Consider the following 23,911-nt stretch of genomic DNA (forward strand, 5'->3'; position numbering starts at 1 on the left):
ATGCTTGTATGTATGATTGGTTCTTTAAATTGGGTTTTTTTTAGATTATTTTTAATATTAGATCTGTTTACATTGTCTTTTTTATTGTCGTTAGCCGCCCCGGGTCTTCGGAGAGGGGCGGCATACAAATCTAATAAATAAATAAATAAACATGACCAGACAGCTAGCAAATAAATCACTAATCGCATTAGCCCAGGGATTCCCAAACTTGGCAACTTTACGGCTTGCGGACTTCAACTCCCAGAATTCTCCAGCCAGCTCTGCTGGGGTTTTTTTTGACCTGGATTGATGGAGAAGCAGAGCGGACTGGAGAATTAGCAATAGCATTTAGACTTATATACCGCTTCGTAGTGCTTTTACAGCCCTCTCTAAGCGGTTTACGGAATTAGCATATTGCTCCCCAACAACCTTGGAAGGATGAAAGGCTGAGTCAACCTTGAGCCGGTGGTGAGACGTGAACTGCTGAACTACAGCTAGCAGTTAGCAGGAGTAGCCTGCAGTGCTGCACTCTAACCACTATGCCACACTGGGTCTATTGTGGGCGTTGAAGTCCCCAAGCCTTAAAAGTTGCCAAGTTTGGAGACCCCTGCTTTAGCCTATTGGGGTCATAGCTGATAGGGGCAGCTGCCCCGAGAGCCGAAGACTCTGAGGCCAAGAATGTTTGCATTTGCAGCGGCTGTGGATGATGGGACTTGCAGCCCAACGGTACCTTGGACGTTTGAGGTCTCCAAAATATTCCTTTCCTTTCCGGCTACCATTCAAAACGGTTGCCTTTGTCAATCCTGGTGCCATTGGAGAACAATGCCCATCAGCTACCACTGGCATAGGGATTGTAGTCATGGGGGGGGGGGGGCTGGTCAGGTGAGGGGAGGGGGCTGGGTTGAAGCCCATTTCGCCACCGGACGGGGTGGTCTTTCTCTCTAAGAAAGAGTTGCATTGACCTTTCACTGCCCTAACCCACCAAGGACTCAATAATTCCATCGTTTTAGAAAACGGTGAGAAATTGACGCGATTTTAGTTTCAGCCACAGTAAGATTGCACTATATGTTATGATTGTATTAAATGGGATTTTTTCTTAAAATATACTTTATTAATCTATTAAGAATGGGGAAGGGGAATACAAAAAGAATAAGAGGGGTGCAAAACAAGGGATCTTTTTACATAATAACATATATAAATTGATGTATATTCATTTCAAGCATTTATGCATAGATATTTACATTGTATTCAATATTCGTAATTGCTTAATCTCATATCTATGAAATATGTTAATTTAAAGATAAAGTAGTGCTTTGATATATGTGTTAAGCGATAGATGATATAGTAGAAGTTTTAGATGGGGTAAGGGAGGGGTGGGGGTACCTGCTAGATAGCAGGCGTATATATTTTGACAACTTAGTTTATTAAGTTTGTGTATTAAAGATACTTGTGAGTTATGTTGTTAGTAGGTTGTCGATAGATATCGGTTGGATTAAACTCAGACAGAGCGTGTGTTTTGATTTTAGTCGGTATTTTTATTGTATATATTTTTCTTTTGGAGTTTTAGTTGGTTTCTGTTTTATTTTTTGGATTTATTGGGGGGGGGAAATGAGGGGGTATTGAACCCCACTTCATTTTCCAAATTATCGAAAAGACCCATTTTCAAGCCCATGGCGAACTCTCCATCAATCCAGGTCCAAAAAAAAAAAAAAGGCAACTGAAAAAACTTCCTTGTTTTTTTTTTTAACCTCTTGAAAACGTTTCTCTCTTCATTCAAGAAGCTTCCTCAGTTCTTCAGACGTTGATGAAGAACCTGCAGAAGCTTCTTAGGTAAGAAGTGAAATGTTTTCAAAGGGGGAGAAAGAACCCAAAAAAATCTAGTTGCCTTTTGGAAATGTTCTTTTGGGGATCTGTTTTTTTGGAAACCTGCCTTGGATTTGTTGACGGAAAACAGGCAGCTGTGAAGAATAGTATTTTGGGGGTGATTTGAAGTTTCTCCTTTTTCTGGGAATCTCGTGTCCACTGCTGAGACCAGACACACAATCCCAGAAAACGAGAGATCTACAGGCAGTCCTCAATTTATGACGGCAATCGCGCCCGGAATTCCACCGTCATTAAGTGGATCACTGCATGAGTTGCGTGGTTTGTATGGATTGAAGTATGGATTTAATTTTATAATAGGTCATAGGCTCTATGATTATAATATTATGATAAATCTTTGACTAAAATAATGGATTGATTGGATCTTGTGTCTCTCCCCCGCCCACCCTTTCTTTTTCTAGTTTGATTAGTTTCAACTTTTTAAAGTAGTAATTGTGTTTGGTCTTTTTTTCCTTCTTGTTACTATTATATTTTCTTTTCTTCTTTATTATTAGCTCATAATTTCTTTAGCTAGTACACATGAGAAGGGGGAGTAAACACAATGGTTTTTGTAAGAATAAGGTGAAATTATTGCAATAAGGTGAAAGGAAATCAATGCAGAATTCAATTTGATGGAAATTCGGACATCCAGATGACAAAATTAGCGGTCAAGGCTGGGGGGTATGATTGATATCGAAAATAATGTAATTTGGAACTATTAGATTTTTTGGGGGGGGCAATTATATTTGATTCCCTAACCAAATACTGTTTTTATTGTAATTCGATTATTTTGAAATGTATGAAAAAAGTTTGTATTGGGGATTAAAAAAAATTAAAAAAATTTATAACCCCCCCCCCAAAAAATAAAATAATAATAGAAACATAGAAACATAGAAGTCTGACGGCAGAAAAAGACCTCATGGTCCATCTAGTCTGCCCTTATACTATTTTCTGTATTTTATCTTAGGATGGATCTATGTTTATCCCAGGCATGTTTAAATTCAGTTACTGTGGATTTATCTACCACGTCTGCTGGAAGTTTGTTCCAAGGATCTACTACTCTTTCAGTCAAATAATATTTTCTCATGTTGCTTTTGATCTTTTCCCCCAACTAACTTCAGATTGTGTCCCCTTGTTCTTGTGTTCACTTTCCTATTAAAAACACTTCCCTCCTGGACCTTATTTAACCCTTTAATATATTTAAATGTTTCAATCATGTCCCCCCTTTTCCTTCTGTCCTCCAGACTATACAGATTGAGTTCATAAAGTCTTTCCTGATACGTTTTATGCTTAATAATGAGTCACGTGGTTTGTAAAGCGAATCTGGCTCCCCTCATGCACTTGACTTGTCAGAAGGTCACAAAAGGGGATCGTGTGAATTATACCGCGACCCGTCATAAATATGAGTCGATTGACATATGAATCATGTGACCATGGGGGAGGCTGCTGAAATGGTCGTAAGTGTGGGGAAACGGTCCTATCTTACTTTTTTTTCCCCAGTGCCATTGTAACTTTGAACGGTCACTAAATGAACCATTGCAACGTCGAGGACTGCCTGTACCTGCTCTTAAGAACTTCAGGCAGGAGCTGTGTCTAAACACCACAACTTCTTGGAAACTGGAATTTCTATTGCTAATCAATATAGTTTGATTAATAAAAAATTGGGTTAATCCAATTTGATTTGATGCGGTCCTTAAATGCATTCACACAGTTCTTAAAGCCTGTTTTTGAAATCCGCTTTCCCCATTGGCTTTCCTTCGCCTGGGAATGTCTCAAATAGCAATTACAGGATGCTGCAAATGTCATAAATACACGTGAGTTCCAAAGCAGCTGAATTTTGATCAGCGGATTCCAATGGTCATAAGTGCAAGTCGCCGTCGTAACTTGGAACAGTCGTTAAAAGAACGGTTGAGGACTACCCTGTAGTTGAATCCAAAGCGTTCAACGGCCTGATTAAATGTAGCTCCACTGCTGATTTTATTATTTCACAAAACTGGGTTTGCTGTTATTTTATTTATTTTTTTAAATAATTTTTATTCGACTTTTTTAACTTTAAAAACTTTTAATTACGCTCCGGAACCGCCAGCTACCGCACGAATCCCAGCGGCCGATAAGGTCCCACAGAGTTGGCCTTCTCCGGGTCCCGTCGACTAAACAATGTCGTCTGGCGGGCCCCAGGGGAAGAGCCTTCTCTGTGGCGGCCCCGGCCCTCTGGAATCAACTCCCCCCGGAGATTAGAACTGCTCCCACCCTCCTTGTCTTCCGTAAACTACTTAAGACCCACCTACACCTATGGGGGATTTGAGACATCTTCCCCCCAGGCTTATTATAATTTATGTTTGGTATGTATGTGCTGTTTGGTTTTTAATTATGATAAGGTTTTTAGTTTTTTTTAATATTAGATTTGTGCCAGTATAATATTGTTTTAATCGTTGTTGTGAGCCGCCCCGAGTCTTCGGAGAGGGGCGGCATACAAATCTAATAAATTATTATTATTATTATTATTATTATTATTATTATTATTATTATTATTATTTACAGTGGTCCGATATCGGTTTCAATTTTGTTTATAACTTTTTCCAGTTTTGTGGCCTATTGTTTTATACATTATGTAATTGTTCATAGACATATATACTGCTCAAAAAAATAAATAAAGGGAACACTTAAGCAACACAATATAACTCCAAGTAAATCAAAGGTCTGTGAAATCAAACTGTCCACTTAGGAAGCAACACTGATTGACAATCCATTTCACCTGCTGTTGTGCACATTCAACTTTGTACAGAACAAAGTATTCAATGAGAATATTTCATTCATTCAGATCTAGGATGTGTTATTTCAGCGTTCCCTTTATTTTTTTTGAGCAGTAGTACATAACATTTCATTCATTCAGATCTAGGATGTGTTATTTGAGTGTTCCCTTTAGTTTTTTGAACAGTGTATATATAGGTAAATAATACCCTTAACTTTTAACATTATTTGTTATGTTCATAAGTATATACAGTTTTTCACTTTAATTATAATTCCTATATATCTTTTATGCATTAATTTTATATCTACCGTGTTTCCCCCAAAATAAGACCCTGTCTTATATTTTTTTGAACTCTGAAATAAGTGCTTTGCCTTATTGCCATGCACTCAAAAGCCCGATTGGGCTTATTATCAGGGGATGTCTTATTTTGGGGGGAACAGGGTAGTTACTAGCCAATTATACCACATACTCCAAATCTTAGAATATTCTGTTTCCTCTTTATCTTTTAATTCCATGGTTAATTTCTGTAAAATAAATCACCTTTTTTAATTATCATTGTGTTTGAAGGTGCTTCTTGTTTTCACTTCTGAACGAATGTAATTCTGGCTGCAGTTGTTATATGCAGCATAATATATTGAATCTCTTGGCTTATTTTTTTTTCTTTATAATACCCAACAGAAAAAACTAAGAGTTTTCTGTTATTATTATCATGGGTTTTAATCCTTCAGTTGCATTCTTTTAAAAAGTGCTTGTAGGTCACACGGGGAAATTGTCTGTGGGGCAGTTAGCCATACATAATAAAAACAATAATTAATAATTATGCCTGCAGGCTATTAAGCCTGCCTGGTTCAGTTACAGAAAATATTTCGTACCAAACAGAGTTTTCACCCATTACTGCTTCACAGCTTATATGGGAGGATGGTTTTTTGGGGTTTTTTGCAGCTTTTAAAAAAATCATCAATTTCAACCCATGCTTGCGAGGTTTTTTTTTAGAAAGATTGATTTGTTATCCAAAAAACTGGGAATATGAGGCAGTTTATATATTATATTGTACAGTGGTACCTCTACCTACAAACGCCTCTACTTGCGAATTTTTCTAGATAAGAACCGGTCGTTCAATATTTTTTTGCCTCTTCTCAAGAACCATTTTCCACTTACAAAACTGAGCCTCCGAAACTGTAACTGGAAAAGGCAGGGAGAAGCCTCCGTGAGGCCTCTCTAGGAATCTCCTGGGAGGAAACAGGGCCAGAAAAATCGGGGAGAAGCCTCCGTGGGTCCTCTGTAGGAATCTCCTGGGAGGAAACAGGGCCAGAAAAGGCGAGGAGAAGCCTCCGTGGGTCCTCTGTAGGAATCTCCTGGGAGGAAACAGGGCCAGAAAAGGCGAGGAGAAGCCTCCGTGAGGCCTCTCTAGGAATCTCCTGGGAGGAAACAGGGCCAGAAAAATCGGGGAGAAGCCTCTGTGGGTCCTCTGTAGGAATCTCCTGGGAGGAAACAGGGCCAGAAAAGGCGAGGAGAAGCCTCCGTGGGGCCTCTCTAGGAATCTCCTGGGAGGAAACAGGGCCAGAAAATACGGGGAGAAGCCTCCGTGGGGCCTCTCTAGGAATCTTCTGGGAGGAAACAGGGCCTCCACCCTCCCTGTCGTTTCTCCAATCGCACACATTATTTGCTTTTACATTGATTCATATGGGAAAAATTGCTTCTTCTTACAAGCTTTTCTAGTTAAGAAGCTGGTCACAGAACAAATTAAGTTCGTAAGTGAAGGTACCACTTCTTATTTGGTGTTTTAACCATTTAGTCGTGTCTGATTTTCGGCGACTCTCTAAGCAAATGATTATATTATATTATATTATATTATATTATATTATATTAATTATATTATATTATATTATATTATATTATATTATATTATATTATATTATATTATATTATATTATATTATATTATATTATATTATATTATATTATATTATATTATATTATATTATACTATACTATATTATTATAATATAGTATATTATAATAGAGTCTTCGGAGAGGGGCGGCATACAAATCCAAATAATAAATAATAAATAATAAATAATTTATTATTTTACCTTACCTTACATTATTATAATACACTATATTTATATTATATTATTACTAGTAGCTGGATACCCGGGCTTCGCTATGAAACTGAACTCCTTAGCATGGAGTAGAATGTCTAAACTCCCAGCCTGCACGCCGGATGAGTCACGTGCTGGCCACGCCCACTAGCAGTTGGAACAGAGTTCTTTTCAGGTGGTGAGGGGGAGTAGAACATCTAACTCGTTAGGATCAGAGTGTGTCAATAATAAAATAAGAAATAGCTAATGATCTGATGGTCATTTCGAAAAATTATTTTTTAGCGAGCAGCTGGAAGCGAAGAGCAACATACGTGCTAAGTTTCAAGTTTGCAGGCTTTACGGTTCTGGAGATTTCATGATGATGCGTGAGTGGCATTTGGCTTTTATATATAGATAGATTTATATTTATTTATTAATGTTGTTTGCTGCTCACCACAATATTATATTACATACCCTAATTCAGCATTTCTCAATCTAGGCAACATTGAGAGGTGAGGTCTTCAACTCCCAGAATTCCTGGCTGAGGGATTCTAGGAGTTGGAAGTCCACAAATCCCAAAATTCCCTAAGCTGAGAACCAGTTGTGTTAAACACCTGTGATTGTGGCAATCTATAATCTATCTTGCTTACTGGTTTGGTTCTGAACCCTCTTGGTTCTGCAGGTTTTTATAACCATCAGCTCAGTGTAGTTTTATATATACACTAGTTATAATCAGGGTTATTTTTTTGCTGCTGATAAATTGACACCCAACGGAGTTGAGCAAAACCACTCAATACTTTTTACATTTTTTAAAAGGGGGGAAAGGCTCCTGGTTCATCTTTTCCCTTTGAAAGAAAGAAACGGGAGGGGTATAAGCAGAGGGCTGTCGGGGAGGTCGGCAACTGGAAAATGTTGTTGCCTAAAGTGGCTGAAAATTATAGAAAGATTTGGGGGGTGGGGAGATACAACAGAAGGCCCCATCAGAAGCACTCTCGGATGAGATAAAATCCATGTGTTTCTGCAAAGGCGTGTGTGTAAGCCTTGCACAGCGGAGTGGTGGTTTTTTTTCCAATATCCAAAAGCAACGTAATTTTTTTTTTAAAAAAATAATAATTTAAAAACTAAGGAAAGAGGGGGGAGGGGAGAGGTAAAACCCACGGCAAACCAAATGATTAGACAATAGACTGATATCTACCAGATAATGCAGTTTGTTTACCATAGCGTGTCCAATTCCTGCGTGCTGTATGCATTTAAAAAACGGAAAGGAAAAAAATAAAATAAAATAAAAACAAAATCAAGGAAGGGAGGGAAGGGAATAAACAGAAAGGAAAAAAAAATGACCAACCATGAAAATTCAAGGGAGATTATTAAAATATTTTTTTTTAAGAATAAAAGGAGAAATAAATTTTTCCAGTTTCAGCAAAAAAATAAATAAAAAATAAAAATGAAAGATACTGAATTCACACAACCCAACGACCCTTTGCCCCAATGAACTCTGCCCTCCCAGCCCTCCTCCCTGCCTCCCACGCGCCCACCCCCCACCCAGACTTTCTTAACCTGGGTTAGTAAGGAGAGAACAGAACAAAATGAACGACTCAAAAAAAGGAAGGAAGGAAGGAAGGAAGAAACCGACATTCCGCGAATGGCACAGAGGTTAGTTATCGCTTCTTTAGGCAGTTTCGGGGAGATTCCCCCCCCCATTCCACTGCCGCTGCACGACACTACCCCCCCTTCCCCAGAAGCGTGTTAGTAACACACAACGACAAAAGTTGCCAACGCAATTTCTAACGAGGTGGTTTAGGAAGGCGGGAGGTTGAGGGTGGGGTGGGGGGTAGTGAAAAGGATGGAGGATTAAAGCACAGGGCCATGTTAGCAGTATTAGTACTTCCAAGGAGCCCAGATTTAGGGAGGGGAGGGGATAGGGTGGGTGGGGGGTGGCCCTGGACCTGGCCAGAGATGGCCTTTGGGTCAGGCCAGTGGAGGCCAAGGCTGTGTCAGCCACTGCCGGGAGATAAAAGCTTAGATCTCAGTGGATTTGGAGAAAAAGAGCTAAGAGGAAAGGAGAGAGAGAGAGAGAAAGTGGTAGGCAAGGATGCCCAGTTGCGGGGCAAGCCGGGGGGGGGGAGCAAGCCCCCACCCCCTTCCCCGTCTTTCCCCATGTAGAAATCGAGGCCAAATTGCTGCTTTTGGGGTGGAGGATTAAGAAGAGGAGGGGGGAAAATCCATCCAGGGGTTTGTACCAGAAAGAGGAGAGAGGCACGGCTGCAAAACTGAGATGGGGTGGGGGGCGGGGGGGGGTCCAGTTCTGTGAAACCCAAGGGGCAGACTCACTTCTCACCCACTAGGCTCGGTGCACCTTCGTATAAGGAGCAACACGCATTCTTTGCAGAAGAAGAGAAGAAGAAGGGGAAAAAACCACCTCTTTATCCTATCGTATGCCTTTTTTTTTCCTTCTCCCTCCTCCTCTGCTCTTCCTTTACTACAGATTACCCTGTTCTGCTCAGCTTTTATCTTGCACCAACTTCCCAATTACGGATTTTCCAAGAAAGGACAAGAAATAACTGTCCTGATCTTTTACTGAAGGTCTTGGGAGGGGGTTCCCAGATTCTTTTTATGCAATTGTATTATTATAATATATATATTTTTGCACTGTTTGCCTTAAAAGCTCCAGACGTCATCTTTCATTATTCATACTTCCTGGCACCTCCCTGCTCTGGATCCCCCGGCCTCCAGCTTTCATAACAGAGCATGGATTTTTCATCAGATCAGCTGTGTTGGGTTTTTTTTAATCTCCAATGGGAGTCCTACCACCGATACTACCCATTCTCTCCGGAACTCTCTTCCTACTGCAGGTGAGCCATTTTTTCCAGGCCCCCCAGTTCTGCAACTGCGTGAAGTCTGAGCTACTTTGGGAAATCAGCAGGGGAATTTTTTTCCCTTCTCGCTGCATGCCCAAAATAGATCTGAAATTAGTTAGGGAGGGAAGGCCAGCCATTTATTTAAGGCCCCAAAGTCCCTCATTCAATATGCCATGCATTACTTATGTTCCTCGTTGCCCACTCCATTTTGGAGCATATCTTCACACCTACAGTTTTAGCTAAGTTGTGGGTGTCCCCTTGCCAATTTGCGCCCCTATTCGTTCTGGAAGAGTGCACTGTTTCACAACATTAGCCATTTTAAGAGCGGTGGACTTAAGCGCCCAGAGTTTATCAACTAGCATGTTTGGGATTTCAACTCCCAGAATTCCATGCTGGCTGGGGAATTCTGGGAGTTGATGTTCACATGTCTTAAAGTTGTCTCTACAGAGAGAAACACTGGCCTATACAGAGTGAAAGCCTCCACCTGTTGTTTAAGCTTAGATTTCACAGAACAAGACTCCTTTTCTGCCCCGCGTGCCAAGTATCGGGGCCAAAACAACCCTTCTATATTCAAAGCCGTGTTTTGCTACTGAACAGGGAATCGTGGGTTGCAAACCCTGGAATGATGGACTGATTCTAGTCCAGACATCATCAGGAACAAAAATAAGTCAGAAAAATGGGATTAGAAGATGCAACTGGCCTCAACAATTATCACTCATTGACCACGTCATGTCGCTTAAAACAAAGTCGTCTTTCAGGTATCTGTAACTGCTTTATAGACCTTTGTAGAAATTGAAGGCCTGTGATTTGCTCAGGTTTTTTTGTATTTTCAAATAAAACCACCGATTTATGATTATTTGGCTCTTGTTTTGAAAAAACCCATTGGGAAGAAAAGAGCTTGAAAATCGCCACCACACGTCCTGCAGTTTTCACCAGTAGTAACCAGAAGTAAGAGTAACCATAACAAATAATATTTGCTCCAGCTGACAAGTTTGACAACCCTTGCAAGAGAGTAACGTTCGGATTTAACAGACGGTGTAAGGCCGTCTGTTAAATCCAAAAGTTCAGGACTGAGGTCATTTGTGCAGTTACCTAATTATGCAATGAAGACCTAATGGTCATAAGAATGCCAATTACATAATTACGCAATGACGTAAATGACACAAGTGCACAGACAGGCTTTCGAAATAAAGGACCAGTCCGTTATTTCAGATGTGTTTCCGTTCCAAAGTTCCTTCCCATAACATTTAAACTTTGAAAACGTCTCTCCCTTTACCAAAAATAACTAGGACCTTCGGCCAAGAAGCAGTGCTTAGAAAAATGTAGCCCGCCTCTCACGTTTTGTATCTCAAACGTGGGAATTGTTGTTGTTGGGAGGTTTTTTTTAAGTCTCTTGCTGGTGTCTGTTATATGGGGGAAATCTGCACAGCAACTCCGAAAACAAAACCAAAAAGGATTTCTGGAGCAGTTCCAATTGGGGACGTGACTCCCCCACCCCCCCCACCCCCTACCCCGTCCCCCATCTGGCGAGATTGCATGGGCAGCAGCCGCTCACCTGGCGCAGGTTTCTAGTCACACGAATGTCGTGCCAGTTGTTGTCATTGAACTTGCCGTTGACTGGTTCCACCAGAGCCTCGAAGGCGCCGGAGCCCAGGTTGATCACCAGCCAGACGGCGCCGCTCTTGAGCGAGAGGTTGACGTAGTCGGCCGACTTCCCGGTGTGGAGCATCAGGCCGTTGCGCTGTAGGGTGCGGAAGGAGAGGGTGATCTCGTCGGTGCTGCTTTGGATGGGGTTGTGCGAAAGGTCGTAGCAGAAGAACTCGTTCCCTTTGAACGTCGCCACGAATTCTTCTTTCCCTGCGGAGGAGACACAAGATGGGGAGCAGGGGGGATTTGAGCGAGGGGTCAGGAATCCACATGTTTATTTTATATATATATATTTTTTTTTTTTTTTTTTTACTGTACGACTTTCTTGGTTATGTATGGAATTTCTATATTCACGATAACAGTATATTGTCTGGGTGCAATCTCTACAATCTCTGTTGAACATAGATAGTACATCTTATACGCGTAGTAGCAATAGCGCTTAGACTTATGTACCACTGCACAGGCTTTACAACCCTCACTGAGCGGTTTACAGAGTCAGCCTTTGGTCCCCAACAATCTGGGTCCTCAATTTAGCAACCTTGGAAGGACGGAAGGATGAGTCAATCTTGAGTAGTGAGAATCAAACTTCTGGCAGTGGGCAGAGGAAGGAAGGAAGGAAGGAAGGATGGAAGGAAGGAGGGAAGGAAGGAGGGTGTGAGGGAGGGAGGGAAGGAAGAAAGGAAGGAGGGTGTGAGGGAGGGAGGGAGGGAAGGAAGGAAGGAGGGTGTGAGGGAGGGAGGGAAGGAAGGAAGGAGGGTGTGAGGGAGGGAGGGAAGGAAGGAAGGAAGGAGGGAGGGAGGGAAGGAAGGAGGGAGGGAGGGAAGGAAGGAAGGAAGGAGGGTGTGAGGGAGGGAGGGAAGGAAGGAAGGAGGGTGTGAGGGAGGGAAGGAAGGAAGGAGGGAGGGAGGGAAGGAAGGAGGGTGTGAGGGAGGGAGGGAGGGAGGGAAGGAAGGAAGGAAGGAAGGAAGGAAGGAAGGAAGGAAGGAAGGAAGACAGGCAGCAATAGCCCTCTCTAAGCGCTTTATATCCCCCAACAACCTGGGTCCTCATTTTACCCACCTCAGAAGGCTGGAAGGCTGAATCAACCTTGACCCGGTGCAACTTGAACTGACAAACTGCTGGCAATCAGCAGTCAGCAGAAGTAGCCTGCAGTACTGCACTCTAACCACTGCGCCACTGAGGCTCAGTAGTTTATTTATTTATTTATTTATTAGATATGTATGCCACCCCTCTCCGTAGACTCGGGGTGGCTCACAACATACAATAGAACAATTCGCAACAAATCTAATAATTTTTTTAAAAAAATTAAAAACCCCATTATTAAACCAGACATACACACAGACATACCATACATAAATTGTATAGGCCCAGGGGAGGGGGGGAATACCTCAATTCCCCCATGCCTGACGGCAGAGGTGAGTTTTAAGGAGTTTACGGAAGGCAAGGAGGGTGGGGGCAGTTCTAATCTCCGGGGGAAGCTGGTTCCAGAGAGTCGGGGCCGCCACAGAGAAGGCTCTTCCCCTGGGACCCGCCAGATGACATTGTTTAGTCGACGGGACCCGGAGAAGGCCAAATCTATGGGACCTAATCGGTCGATGGGATTCGTGCGGCAGGAGGCGGTCCCGGAGATATTCTGGTCCGGTGCCATGAAGGGCTTTATAGGTCATAACCAACACTTTGAATTGTGACCGGAAATTGATCGGCAACCAATGCAGACTGCGGAGTGTTGGTGTGACATGGGCATATTTAGGAAAGCCCATGATAGCTCTCGCAGCTGCATTCTGCACGATCTGAAGTTTCCGAACACTCTTCAAAGGCAGCCCCATGTAGAGAGCATTACAGTAGTCGAGCCTCGAGGTGATGAGGGCATGAGTGACTGTGAGCAGTGAGTCCCGGTCCAGATAGTTGTAACTATTATTCTCAAAAAAATAAGCAATCCACATGCATATGAAGAGACTATCGTTCTCCTTAACCTGCTACCTCTGGTCCTTCTCCCCTCTCTTTAAGGACACCCCCCACTTCCACGCTCAATTTACTCAGTGTGGCTCAACCTCCTCGCCCACTCCTCCAGTTATTTTCTTTGGAGTTGTGATCCTCATTGCTTCGCTCTTCAATAGCCACCAATCCCCAGTTTCCTTTTTCGTCCCAGCTATATTTGCTGAGCCCCCCTCCTTTCCTCCTTGACCCTCTCTCGTTCTTTGACCACAGACATTTCTTAAGTACTCCATTACGCTTAACTTATTTTTATGTTTCCCTTGGCGTGCCCAAGTCTCGCTTCCATCCATCAAAGGAGATAGAAGCACAATTATCCAGCCATTTTTTTTCCCTGAGCCACATCCTTCATTCTTCAAATGCAGAGGTCTTCAAACATTGGTGAGACATTTGTGAAGTGGGGTTTATTTATTTTTTTATTTCTTTATAATTTGGATTTCTATGCCGCCCTTCTCTGAAGACTCAAGGCGGCTTACGAAGCGGGAGCAATACAAAAAGAAAGGTAAGAAACCCAATTAATTAAAAATAATCTAAATTTTATCTACAGCCCCAATTATTTTTGAAAAACCGATCATTCATATTCATTCCATTTACACTCATATATGTATGGCCAGAGCACTAGTGCTCAATGGCCCCAGTCCTACTGGCAGAGATCAATTTTTAAGGACTTATGGGTTTTGTCCTGTTTTATGACCTTTCTCGTCACCGTTGCTATGTGAATCCCCATAATTGATAAGATAGGAACATGGTCGATGAGTCAATCTGGCTTCTCCATTTAGTTTGTAACTTTGAATAATCTCTAAATCAGTGTTTCCCAACCTTGGCAACTTGAAGGTATTTGGACTTCAACTCCCAGAATTCCCCAGCCAGCATTCGCTGGCTGTGGAATTCTGGGAGTTGAAGTCCAAATATCTTCAAGTTGCCAAACACTGCTCTAAATGACCTGAGGTTAAGTTAAAGGCTGCCTGTATCTAAAGTAAGGTTATTACAACTTGCTTATCGGATCCAATTCATCTTTTCCTTAAGTTGTATCCACACAACAATGCTGGCTTAGAATTGAATCTTGGTTAAGAAGGGGGGTTGTTTCGGGTAGCCACGTGTCTTTCGCAAATCCAGGCTGTTTGTTTAGTTCAGAGGGCTTCAAACGTGGCAATTTTAAGACTTATTTATTTTTGTTTAGTATAGTATTATAGTATGTCATAAAACAGGACAAAACCCATAAGTCCAAGTATAGTATTATAGTATGTACTGTATTATCATAACATAGGGTAGAGATAGAAAGACAGTAGGACAGGAACGGTAGGCACGAAGGTGCACTTATGCACGCCCCTTACACTTGCGGACTTCAATTCCCAGAATTCTCCAGCCGGCAAGCCAGAGAATTCTGGGAGGTTTGTTTGTTTGTTTGTTTGTTTGTTTGTTTGTTTGTTTGTTTGTTTGTTGAAGTCCACAAGTCTTAAAAGTTATCAAGTTTGAAGAACTCTGCTCAAATCACATAGGCTTCCCTCTGCCATCATCTGCGCGTCTGGCCACGTCTTCATTTATTTGCCCATTTCCCGCGGAACGCCCTCACTCTGCTAAGCAAATAATTCTCTCAACGCTGTGAAACTTTTTACTAAGTCTGCACTTCTATTTCTACTAGTTATTTCTTATCATTCCTATCGTCCTTTTCCTCCCAATTAGGACGGTACGACTGTCACTTGTTGCTTGTATCCTAAGATTTTTATTACCGGTAATATTGAATTGTTTCTTCATTGCTTATTTGATCCCTGTGGCAATCATTAAGTGTTCTACCACATGATTCTTGACAAATCTATATTTTCTTTTATGCACACTGAGAGCATAGGCACCAAGACAAAATCCTTGTGTGTCCAATCACACTTGACCAATAAAGACTTCTATTCTATTTGCTTCTTTTCTTACATAGAAACATAGAAGATTGACGGCAGAAAAAGACCTCATGGTCCATCTAGTCTGCCTCTATACCTGTATTTTATCTTAGGATGGATATATGTTTATCCCAGGCATGTTTCAATTCAGTTACTGTGGATTGACCAACCACATCTGCTGGAAATTTGTTCCAAGCATCTCCTACTCTTTCAATAAAATAATATTTTCTCACCTTGCTTCTGATCTTTCCCCCAACTAACCTCAGATTGTGCCCCCTGGTTCTTGTGTTCTCTTTCCTATTAAAAACACTATTATATTATATTATATTATATTATATTATATTATATTATATTATATTATATTATATTATATTATATTATATTATATTATATTATATTATATTATATTATATTATATATTATATTATATTATATTACTATACTATACTATACTATACTATACTATACTATATATGATTATAATTTATTATTTTACCTTACCTTACATTATTATAATATACTATATTACATTATATTATATTATTACTAGTAGCTGGATATCCGTGCTTCGCTATGAAACTGAACTCCCCTGAACCTTATTTAACCCTTTAACTTATTTAAATGTTTCAGTCACGTCCCCCCTTTCCCTTCCGTCCTCCAGTCTATACAGATGGAGTTCATTAAGTCTTTCCTGATAAGTTTTATGCTTAAGATCTTCCGCCATTTTTGTAGCCCATCTTTGGATCTGTTCAATTTGATCCATATCTTTTTGTAGGTGAGGTCTCGAGAACTGAACACTGCATTCCAAATGGGGTCTCACCAGCGCTCTATACAGCGGGATCACAATCTCCCTCTTCCTGCTTGTTATACCTCTAGCTATGCAGCCAAAACCTCTTAAAAGTTTTACACTGAAATATAAAACTTTGAAGAAAAGACGCAAATTCCACTCCCTGAGTATTTATGGAGGACTCATAATTGTTCACTCCATCTTCCCCAGGGAAACATGACCCCTTCTGTCCCCCATAGGTTTATTATCACATCTTTTCCCTCCTCGCTGCCTTGTTCAGCCTCTCTCAAATTCAATGCAAACCATCCAGGCTCTCCTTCAAAAATTGCTTTTCTGCAGAAGCGCGCGTATGTTCACACATCTGTGACATCAGGGGGGGAAAAAACATTTCTTTTACATTGATCCATCAACATACTCATCAGCCGACGAGTTATCGGATTTCTTTTCTCATGTTGCTGAACCATTTGCTGAGCATCTTGTTCAGGCTCTTTCAGGCCTTCTCCCCCTCCAATCCGTCTCTTGCCTCAGCCCGCCACTCCGTTTTCCCCTCTCCAAATCCCATTCATTCAATCCTATCCCTTGATCCTTTCCCTTAACCAGCCACTAGACAATAAACAACACCTCCCCCCCCCCAATTCAGGCGTCTCAGGATAGCCTGAATAAACCCCGGTCTGTAAACACTACACTTCCTCGCTTCCGCCAAGCATCCGCGTTCGAATTTTGTGTCAGTGTAACTCCATCTATCTCTTGGGTCCTTCGCCAGATAATTATTTTCACCTCTCCCGAGAAAGCTCCACATCTTTCTGTCCAACTTCCACTAAATCTACAAGGCGTCCTTGATTTATGACCCATCGACAAAACAATGTCTCTTGGTGGGGCCTAGGGGTAGAGCCTTCTCCGTGGGGGGCCCGCCCCCCTGGAATCAGCTCCCTCCGCAGATCTGTACTACCCCCACCATCCCTGCCTTCTGCAAGAGCCTAAAGACCCATCTGAGCCAACAGGCCTGGGGCCATTAGACATTAGCTCCCGTCGGATGAATGGAATGTATGTCTGACTGTCTGAATGAGAGTGATTGGTGTGTTTTTTTAAGGATTTGGGGTTTTAGATTAGTTAGATTCATTTTAAATTTGGATTTAGGATGTTTTCTATTGTTCTTTTATACGTGGTAAGCCGCCCTGAGTCTTCGGAGAGGGGCGGCATATAAGTCAAAGAAAGAAAGAAAGAAAGAAAGAAAGAAAGAAAGAAAGAAAGAAAGAAAGAAAGAAGGAAGGAAGGAAGGAAGGAAGGAAGGAAAGAAAGAAAGAAAGAAGGAAAGAAGGAAAGAAGGAAAGAAGGAAAGAAGGAAGGAAGGAAGGAAGGAAGGGAGGGAGGAAAGAAAGAAAGAAGGAAAGAAAGAAGGAAGGAAGGAAGGAAGGAAGGAAAAAAACAACGATTGTGGCAAGAAAGCTTGTAAAAATTTGCCAAAATTCAGATAACAAAATGTCTCACTTCGTAGCATCATCATGATCATATGATCAAAATTCAGTTGCTTAGCAACTGGTTCATACTTATGACCGTTTCCGTTTCCTGGGGGCCTCTTTTGTCACCTTCTGACCAGCAAAGTCAACGGAGGAACCGGATTCTCTTCACAACCGGGCTTATCAACTGCAGGGATTCACTTAACAACTGGGGCAGAGAAAGTTCATAAAACGGGGCAACACCCACTTAACAAATGTCTCCCTTAACAACATAAATTTTGAGCTCAATTGTGGTCGTGATTGTGAAGCATTGCCATTGTCGTAAACATGAACCAGTTGCCGAGCATCCAAATTTTGATCATGGGGATGCTGCAATGGTCGTTAAGTGTGGAAAACCACCATTCCGTTGTAATTTTAAAATGGTCACTAAACTGTTGTGGTTAGCTCTGGCCCAGCTCCTGCCCCAAGGACTGTGGATGTGGGGGAGACATCCACATGCTGCAGGCCTGTTTTGCCCCCCGGTGGAATCTGCTGATGAAGGCTCCTCTGACCAAGAAGACATGAGTGACAGGGAGGAGGAGAGTGTGGCAGACAGTTCAGAAGGAGATCAATTATCTAGCTCCTCCTTGGATTCAGAACAAGAGTTAGTGATACAGCCACGCATGAGGAGAGCAATGCATAGGCAGCAACAACTGAGAGATTATTATCAAAGAAAATGAGGCCATCTGTGGTTGGGTGGGGCTGTGGTCATTAGTGAGGCTGCTATAAAGAGCAGCCTGTGGGTTTGGCTATTGAGGAGGATTATCTGATCCTTGTGTTTCGTGACTGCTTTGCTGACTTTGACCTTTGTGTGCTGATTTTTCCCTGCTTTGAAACTAAACCAGAGCAAAGTGTGTTTCACTTTGTGAAAGAAGAAGGACTGTGAATTGCCTCACAGCTGCAAGCTAAGGATCACAGGACTGATAAGGGACTTGTACAAATTACCAGTTTGTTTGGAGACGAGTGCTCTTTGCTATACCAAAAGAGGGCTTCGTTTAAGTGAATTTTCATTATAAAGAACATTGTTTTGAATTTTCAAACGTGTGTGTGTGTGTGTCTGAAATTTGTACCTGTGAATTTTTGGGAGGATTCTACCAGAGAGCCCGACAGAACACTAAACAAATGGTGGCAAGTCACCGAGTCAGCTTTTGTAACTTCCTTGTTTTTCCACCCTAGAATTTACAGTTGACGTTGCCAAACAATGCTCTACCCAACATTCGCAACCTTTCATCACCATTTAGGGCTCCAATAATTCTTTCAATTGTTCATTAAAAAGAATCAAATCAATGATTTCTTTGCCCTGCGCCTGTATGAATAGATTTAGACTGACTATATATTCACAACAAAAGACCCCTTTCTGAGCCGATATTCACCGTTTTTATTCATTCTTGTTTCTCCACAGGGCCCCCTCATTTTTCCTCTATTTTCTGTTCCATACTTCAGCATTTTAACAGGATAATTTTACCCCCCTCCAGATCACATTAATTTAGAATATTGTACAGTTTTTTTTCTCCTTCCAACTAGTTCTTCTATTATTACCATTCATTACAATGCAACATTGCAGGAATCCTATTTTTACAGACGCTCACAACAAGCTAGAAAACACCAATTTATACTTTTTCTTGCTTTTCCTTTCTAATTAAACCTACACCTTCCGCAAGTCCCGCAAGTCCCCATTGACTCCATTCCGTAAGAACGGGTCATCTTCAAATTGCTCAAATCATTTGGCTCTTCGCTTGGACTCAGAGGCAGACAAAGTAGCTTTCATATTGCATTGGCACTTCTGTGTTAGCAAAAACTTCAGAAGAGAAGGATTTAGGGGTAGTGATTTCTGTAATATGGTAAATGATTTAGCTTTACTAGATAAATGGACAAAGCAATGGAAACTGCAGTTTAATGTTTCCAAATGTAAAATAATGCACTTGGGGAAAAGGAATCCTCAATCTGAGTATTGCATTGGCACTTCTGTGTTAGCAAAAACTTCAGAAGAGAAGGATTTAGGGGTAGTGATTTCTGACAGTCTCAAAATGGGTGAGCAGTGTGGTCGGGCAGTAGGGAAAGCAAGTAGGATGCTTGGCTGCATAGCTAGAGGTATAACAACCAGGAAGAGGGAGATTGTGATCCCCTTATATAGAGCGCTGGTGAGACCCCATTTGGAGTACTGTGTTCAGTTCTGGAGACCTCACCTACAAAAAGATATTGACAAAATTGAACGGGTCCAAAGACGGGCTATAAGAATGGTGGAAGGTCTTAAGCATAAAATGTATCAGGAAAGACTTCATGAACTCAATCTGTATAGTCTGGAGGACAGAAGGAAAAGGGGGGACATGATCAAAACATTTAAATATGTTAAAGGGTTAAATAAGGTTCAGGAGGGAAGTGTTTTTAATAGGAAAGTGAACACAAGAACAAGGGGACACAATCTGAAGTTAGTTGGGGAAAAGATCAAAGGCAACATGAGAAAATATTATTTTACTGAAAGAGTAGTAGATCCTTGGAACAAACTTCCAGCAGACGTGGTTGGTAAATCCACAGTAACTGAATTTAAACATGCCTGGGATAAACATATATCCATTGTAAGATAAAATACAGGAAATAGTATAAGGGCAGACTAGATGGACCATGAGGTCTTTTTCTGCCGTCAGTCTTCTATGTTTCTATGTTTCATTCATAGATTTTGTTTGTTCATTCGTGGTCTTCACGAGGTACTTACAGAGAGGAGCGGCATACAAATCCGATAGATAGATAGATAGATAGATAGATAGATAGATAGATAGATAGATAGATAGATAGATAGATAGATAGATAGAGATTTAGATAGATAGATAGATAGATAGATAGATAGATAGATAGATAGATAAATCTTTTTGCGAGTATAAGACGCACCCTTTTCCTCCCTAAAAGAGGCTGATAATTTGGGTGCGTCTTATACTCTGAATGTAGCTTCCCCCCCCCAGCCCTAACTAACTGCTAATGATCTTCCCAGCTCTTACCTTGCAAGCTCTTTCATTGTTTCTCTCTGCAAAGAATGTTTTCCAAACCCTAAGTCTTTGCAGGTTTTTTTTTCCAGTACTCTAATTCGCTCTGAATAAGTTTCTTTCCAGTCCTAACCAGTTGCTAATGATGTTCCCAGCTCTTACTGGCTTGCAAGCTCTTTCATTGTTACTCTCTCCCAATAGGTGTTTTTTTTAAAAGCCCTAACCAGGGAATAAAATAATGTGCTGAAGCTGACCAGGCTAAGGAAGCTAGACAGATGAAGACCTGGTAAGCAGATTCTTTTCCCTATTTTCATCCCCAAAAACCTAAGGTGCCTCTTATACTCCGAAAAATACAATACAGTGATACCTCGTCATACAAACTTTTCGAGATACAAACCCGGGGTTTAAGATTTTTTTTGCCTCTTCTTCCAAACTATTTTCACCTTACAAACCCAAGGCGCCGCCACTGGGATGCCCCGCCTCCGGACTTCTGTTTATTTATTTATGTTATTTATTTATTGGATTTGTATGCCGCCCCTCTCCATAGATTCGGGGCGGCTAACAACAGTGACAAAAACAGAATATAAAAATCCAATACTAAGACAGCTAAAAACCCTTGCTATAAAACCAGTCATACATACAAACATACCATGCATAAATTGTAGGAGCCTGGGGGGGAAGATTATCTTAGTTCCCCTATGCCTGACGGCAGAGGTGGGTTTTGAGGAGCTGACGAAAGGCAAGGAGGGTGGGGGCTATTCTAATCTCTGGGGGGAGTTGATTCCAGATGGCCGGGGCCGCCACAGAGAAGGCTCTTCCCCTGGGCCCCGCCAACCGACATTGTTTAGTTGCCAGCGAAGTGCCCGTTATTGCACTGCTGGGATTCTCCTGAGGCTCCCTTCCATGGGAAACACCACCTCCGGACTTCCGTGTTTTTGCGATGCTGCAGGGGAATCCCAGCAGCGCAAAAACAAGCGCTTCGCTGGCAACGGAAGTCCGGAGGTGGGGTTTCCCAGCGAGGAGAGCCTCAGCGAAATCGCAGCATCGCAAAAACACGGAAGTCCGGAGATGGGGTTTCGAGGACTTCCATGTTTTTGTGATGCTGCAATTTCGCTGAGGCTCCCCTTGCTGGAAACCCCACCTCCGGACTTCCATTGCCAGCGAAGCGCTCGTTTTTGCCCTGCTGGGATTACCCTGCTGGGATTCTCCTGCAGCATCACAAAAACACAGAAGTCCAGAGGTGGGGTTTCCCATGGAGGGGAGCCTCAGGGGAATCCCAGCAGGGCAAAAACGGGCGCTTCGGCTGGCAAAAGGGGTGAGTTTTGGGCTTGCACGCATTAATCGCTTTTCCATTGATTCCTACATTGTTTCATATTACAAACCTTTCACCTTACAAACCTCGTCCCGGAACCAATTAAGTTCGTAAGACGAGGTATCACTGGTACTTCTGAATTCCAAGTGGCAAATTTCCATAAGTCATGATTGCCAGCAGATAGGTCCGACAATATTGATCCCTCTGCCACTTATTAAGGCTTCAGTCAATCAAAATTTTCACACAATTCTATCTCTCTAATCCTATCCAGCGGCGGGTCGCTTCTTTTTCCATATCGGCGCGCCTGCACACACATTGCAATGTTTCACAACTCCAATCCTGACTCTTCGGTTTCCAATTTGCATGGTGACTTTTGAATCCTGTATCATAGTTCATAAATATTAACCTCTGCACTTCCAGTTTGCATTGTGGCTTGAATCTTGGCTTCAGTGGTTCCAGTCTTCAGAAAACCTGTTTGTTTATAGCCTGATCAGTGACTCTAGTTTGTTTTCTTTGTTTTGGTTTGGATTCTTCAAGGACTCATTTCTAGGAGCTTTGCCAACAGTAAAATAACCCAGACTTCCTTGTCTTACTTCTCTTGGTCTTCTTTGAACTGCTTGCAAATTAATTTCTCAGACAAACCATGTTGAGTGTCTGTGTGTTGCGTACTTATTTGGGGCTTCGGCGCATGGGTGTCAGCCATGGTTGAGTTGACCGCGACAAGTTGGCTGTGGAGAGTTGACCAGAGTGAGATGGCTACAGCGAATTGGCTGTGGCAAATTGTCCTCTTCCATACAATGACCGTTCATTCTGCGGGCATTCAAAGTTGGCATCGGACCAGAATATCTCCGGGACCGCCTTCTGCCGCACGAATCCCAGCGGCCAGTTAGGTCCCACAGAGTTGGCCTTCTCCGGGTCCTGTCGACTAAACAATGTCATTTGGCGGGCCCCAGGGGAAGAGCCTTCTCTGTGGCGGCCCCGACCCTCTGGAACCAACTCCCCCCAGATATCAGAGTTGCCCCCACCCTCCTTGCCTTTCGTAAGCTGCTTAAAACCCACCTCTGTCGTCAGGCATGGGGGAACTGAGATATTCTCTTCCCCCTAGGCTTATAAAATTTATGCATGGTATGTCTGTATGTATGATTGGTTTCTTAAATTGGGGGTTTTACATTACTTTTAATATTAGATTTGTTCATATTGTCTTTTTACTGTTGTTAGCCGCCCTGAGTCTACGGAGAGGGGCGGCATACAAATCTAATAAATAAATAAATAAAATAAATAAATAAATAACGACGGTGCGAAAGGAAGAGACTTAACTCGAAGAAGTTCAATAGGAGTTTTCTGAGACGCAGTTTAGGGCAGGGGTCCCCAACCACCGGGCCGCGGACCAGTACCGGGCCGCGGGGCATGTTGCACCGGTCTGTGGAGTCAGCAGCTGCCGGCCCTCATGCCGCCACCCCCTTCCTCCAGCGCTTCACCTCCCACTGGGCAAGAGGCCTCGGGAGGCAGGTTCTGCCGGCCACAGGACGATGGACGGGACAGAGGGGCGGGAAGGACCGAGAGGCTCAAGCCTCTTTTGGCTTCTGCCGCGGGGCGCTTTTGCATTTTTGGCTGGGGGGAGGCAGGAGGGCCAGCCTGACCCCCTGTCTCCAGCGCTTAGCTCCCGCTGGGCAAGAGGGCTTGGGAGGCAGGTTCTGCCGGCCACAGGGCGATGGCGGGAAAGAGGGGCGGGGAGGACCAGCACCCCCATGCTTAATCCCGCCCCCAACCACACCCCTTTCCGCCCCCACCGGGCCATAGAAAAATTGTCTTGCTGAAACTGGTCCCTGGTGGAAAAAACGTTGGGGACCACTGGTTTAGGGTAACCAAAAGGTTTGCTGCGAAAACGTTTGAGAAGCATTTGCATGTTTGCTCAAGTAAAAAAAAAAAAAGCACTCCCCACTTGTTTATTCACTCGATGGGTGAGCAAAATACTCTACTATTTCAACATGACCTAGATGTTCAACTCGTACATCTGCACTACTATTATCATGCAGGCAACCCTGTGCTTTTCAGAATTACAGAAGGGGGCAAGAGCTTGAGTAAACAGCTGGGAAACAAACGTAAATATAAATATATATATACAGTGGTACGTCTGGTAAGAAGGCCTCTACTTAGGAACTTTTCTAGATAAGAACCGAGTGTCCAAGATTTTTTTGCCTCTACTTAAGAACCATTTTCTACTTAAGACCCCGAGCCCGGAAAAATTTCCCAGGAAAATTGAGAGCAGCATGAAGGCCCA

At 42.4% G+C, this 23,911-nt stretch overlaps 1 protein-coding gene across 1 annotated transcript in view; it reads right to left on the minus strand.

Moving 5' to 3' along the window:
- Nucleotides 1–23,911, minus strand: part of NRXN2 (neurexin 2) — a 619,785-nt gene that overhangs the window by 397,850 nt on the left and 198,024 nt on the right. Inside the window, exon 4 of the mRNA XM_070766693.1 lies at nt 11,085–11,386. Within this exon, the coding sequence (XP_070622794.1) occupies nt 11,085–11,386 (302 nt within the window). The remainder of the gene's footprint in view (nt 1–11,084; nt 11,387–23,911) is intronic.

Source organism: Erythrolamprus reginae, chromosome 13, assembly GCF_031021105.1.
Source record: "Erythrolamprus reginae isolate rEryReg1 chromosome 13, rEryReg1.hap1, whole genome shotgun sequence".
Classification (NCBI taxonomy): Eukaryota; Metazoa; Chordata; class Lepidosauria; order Squamata; family Dipsadidae; genus Erythrolamprus; species Erythrolamprus reginae.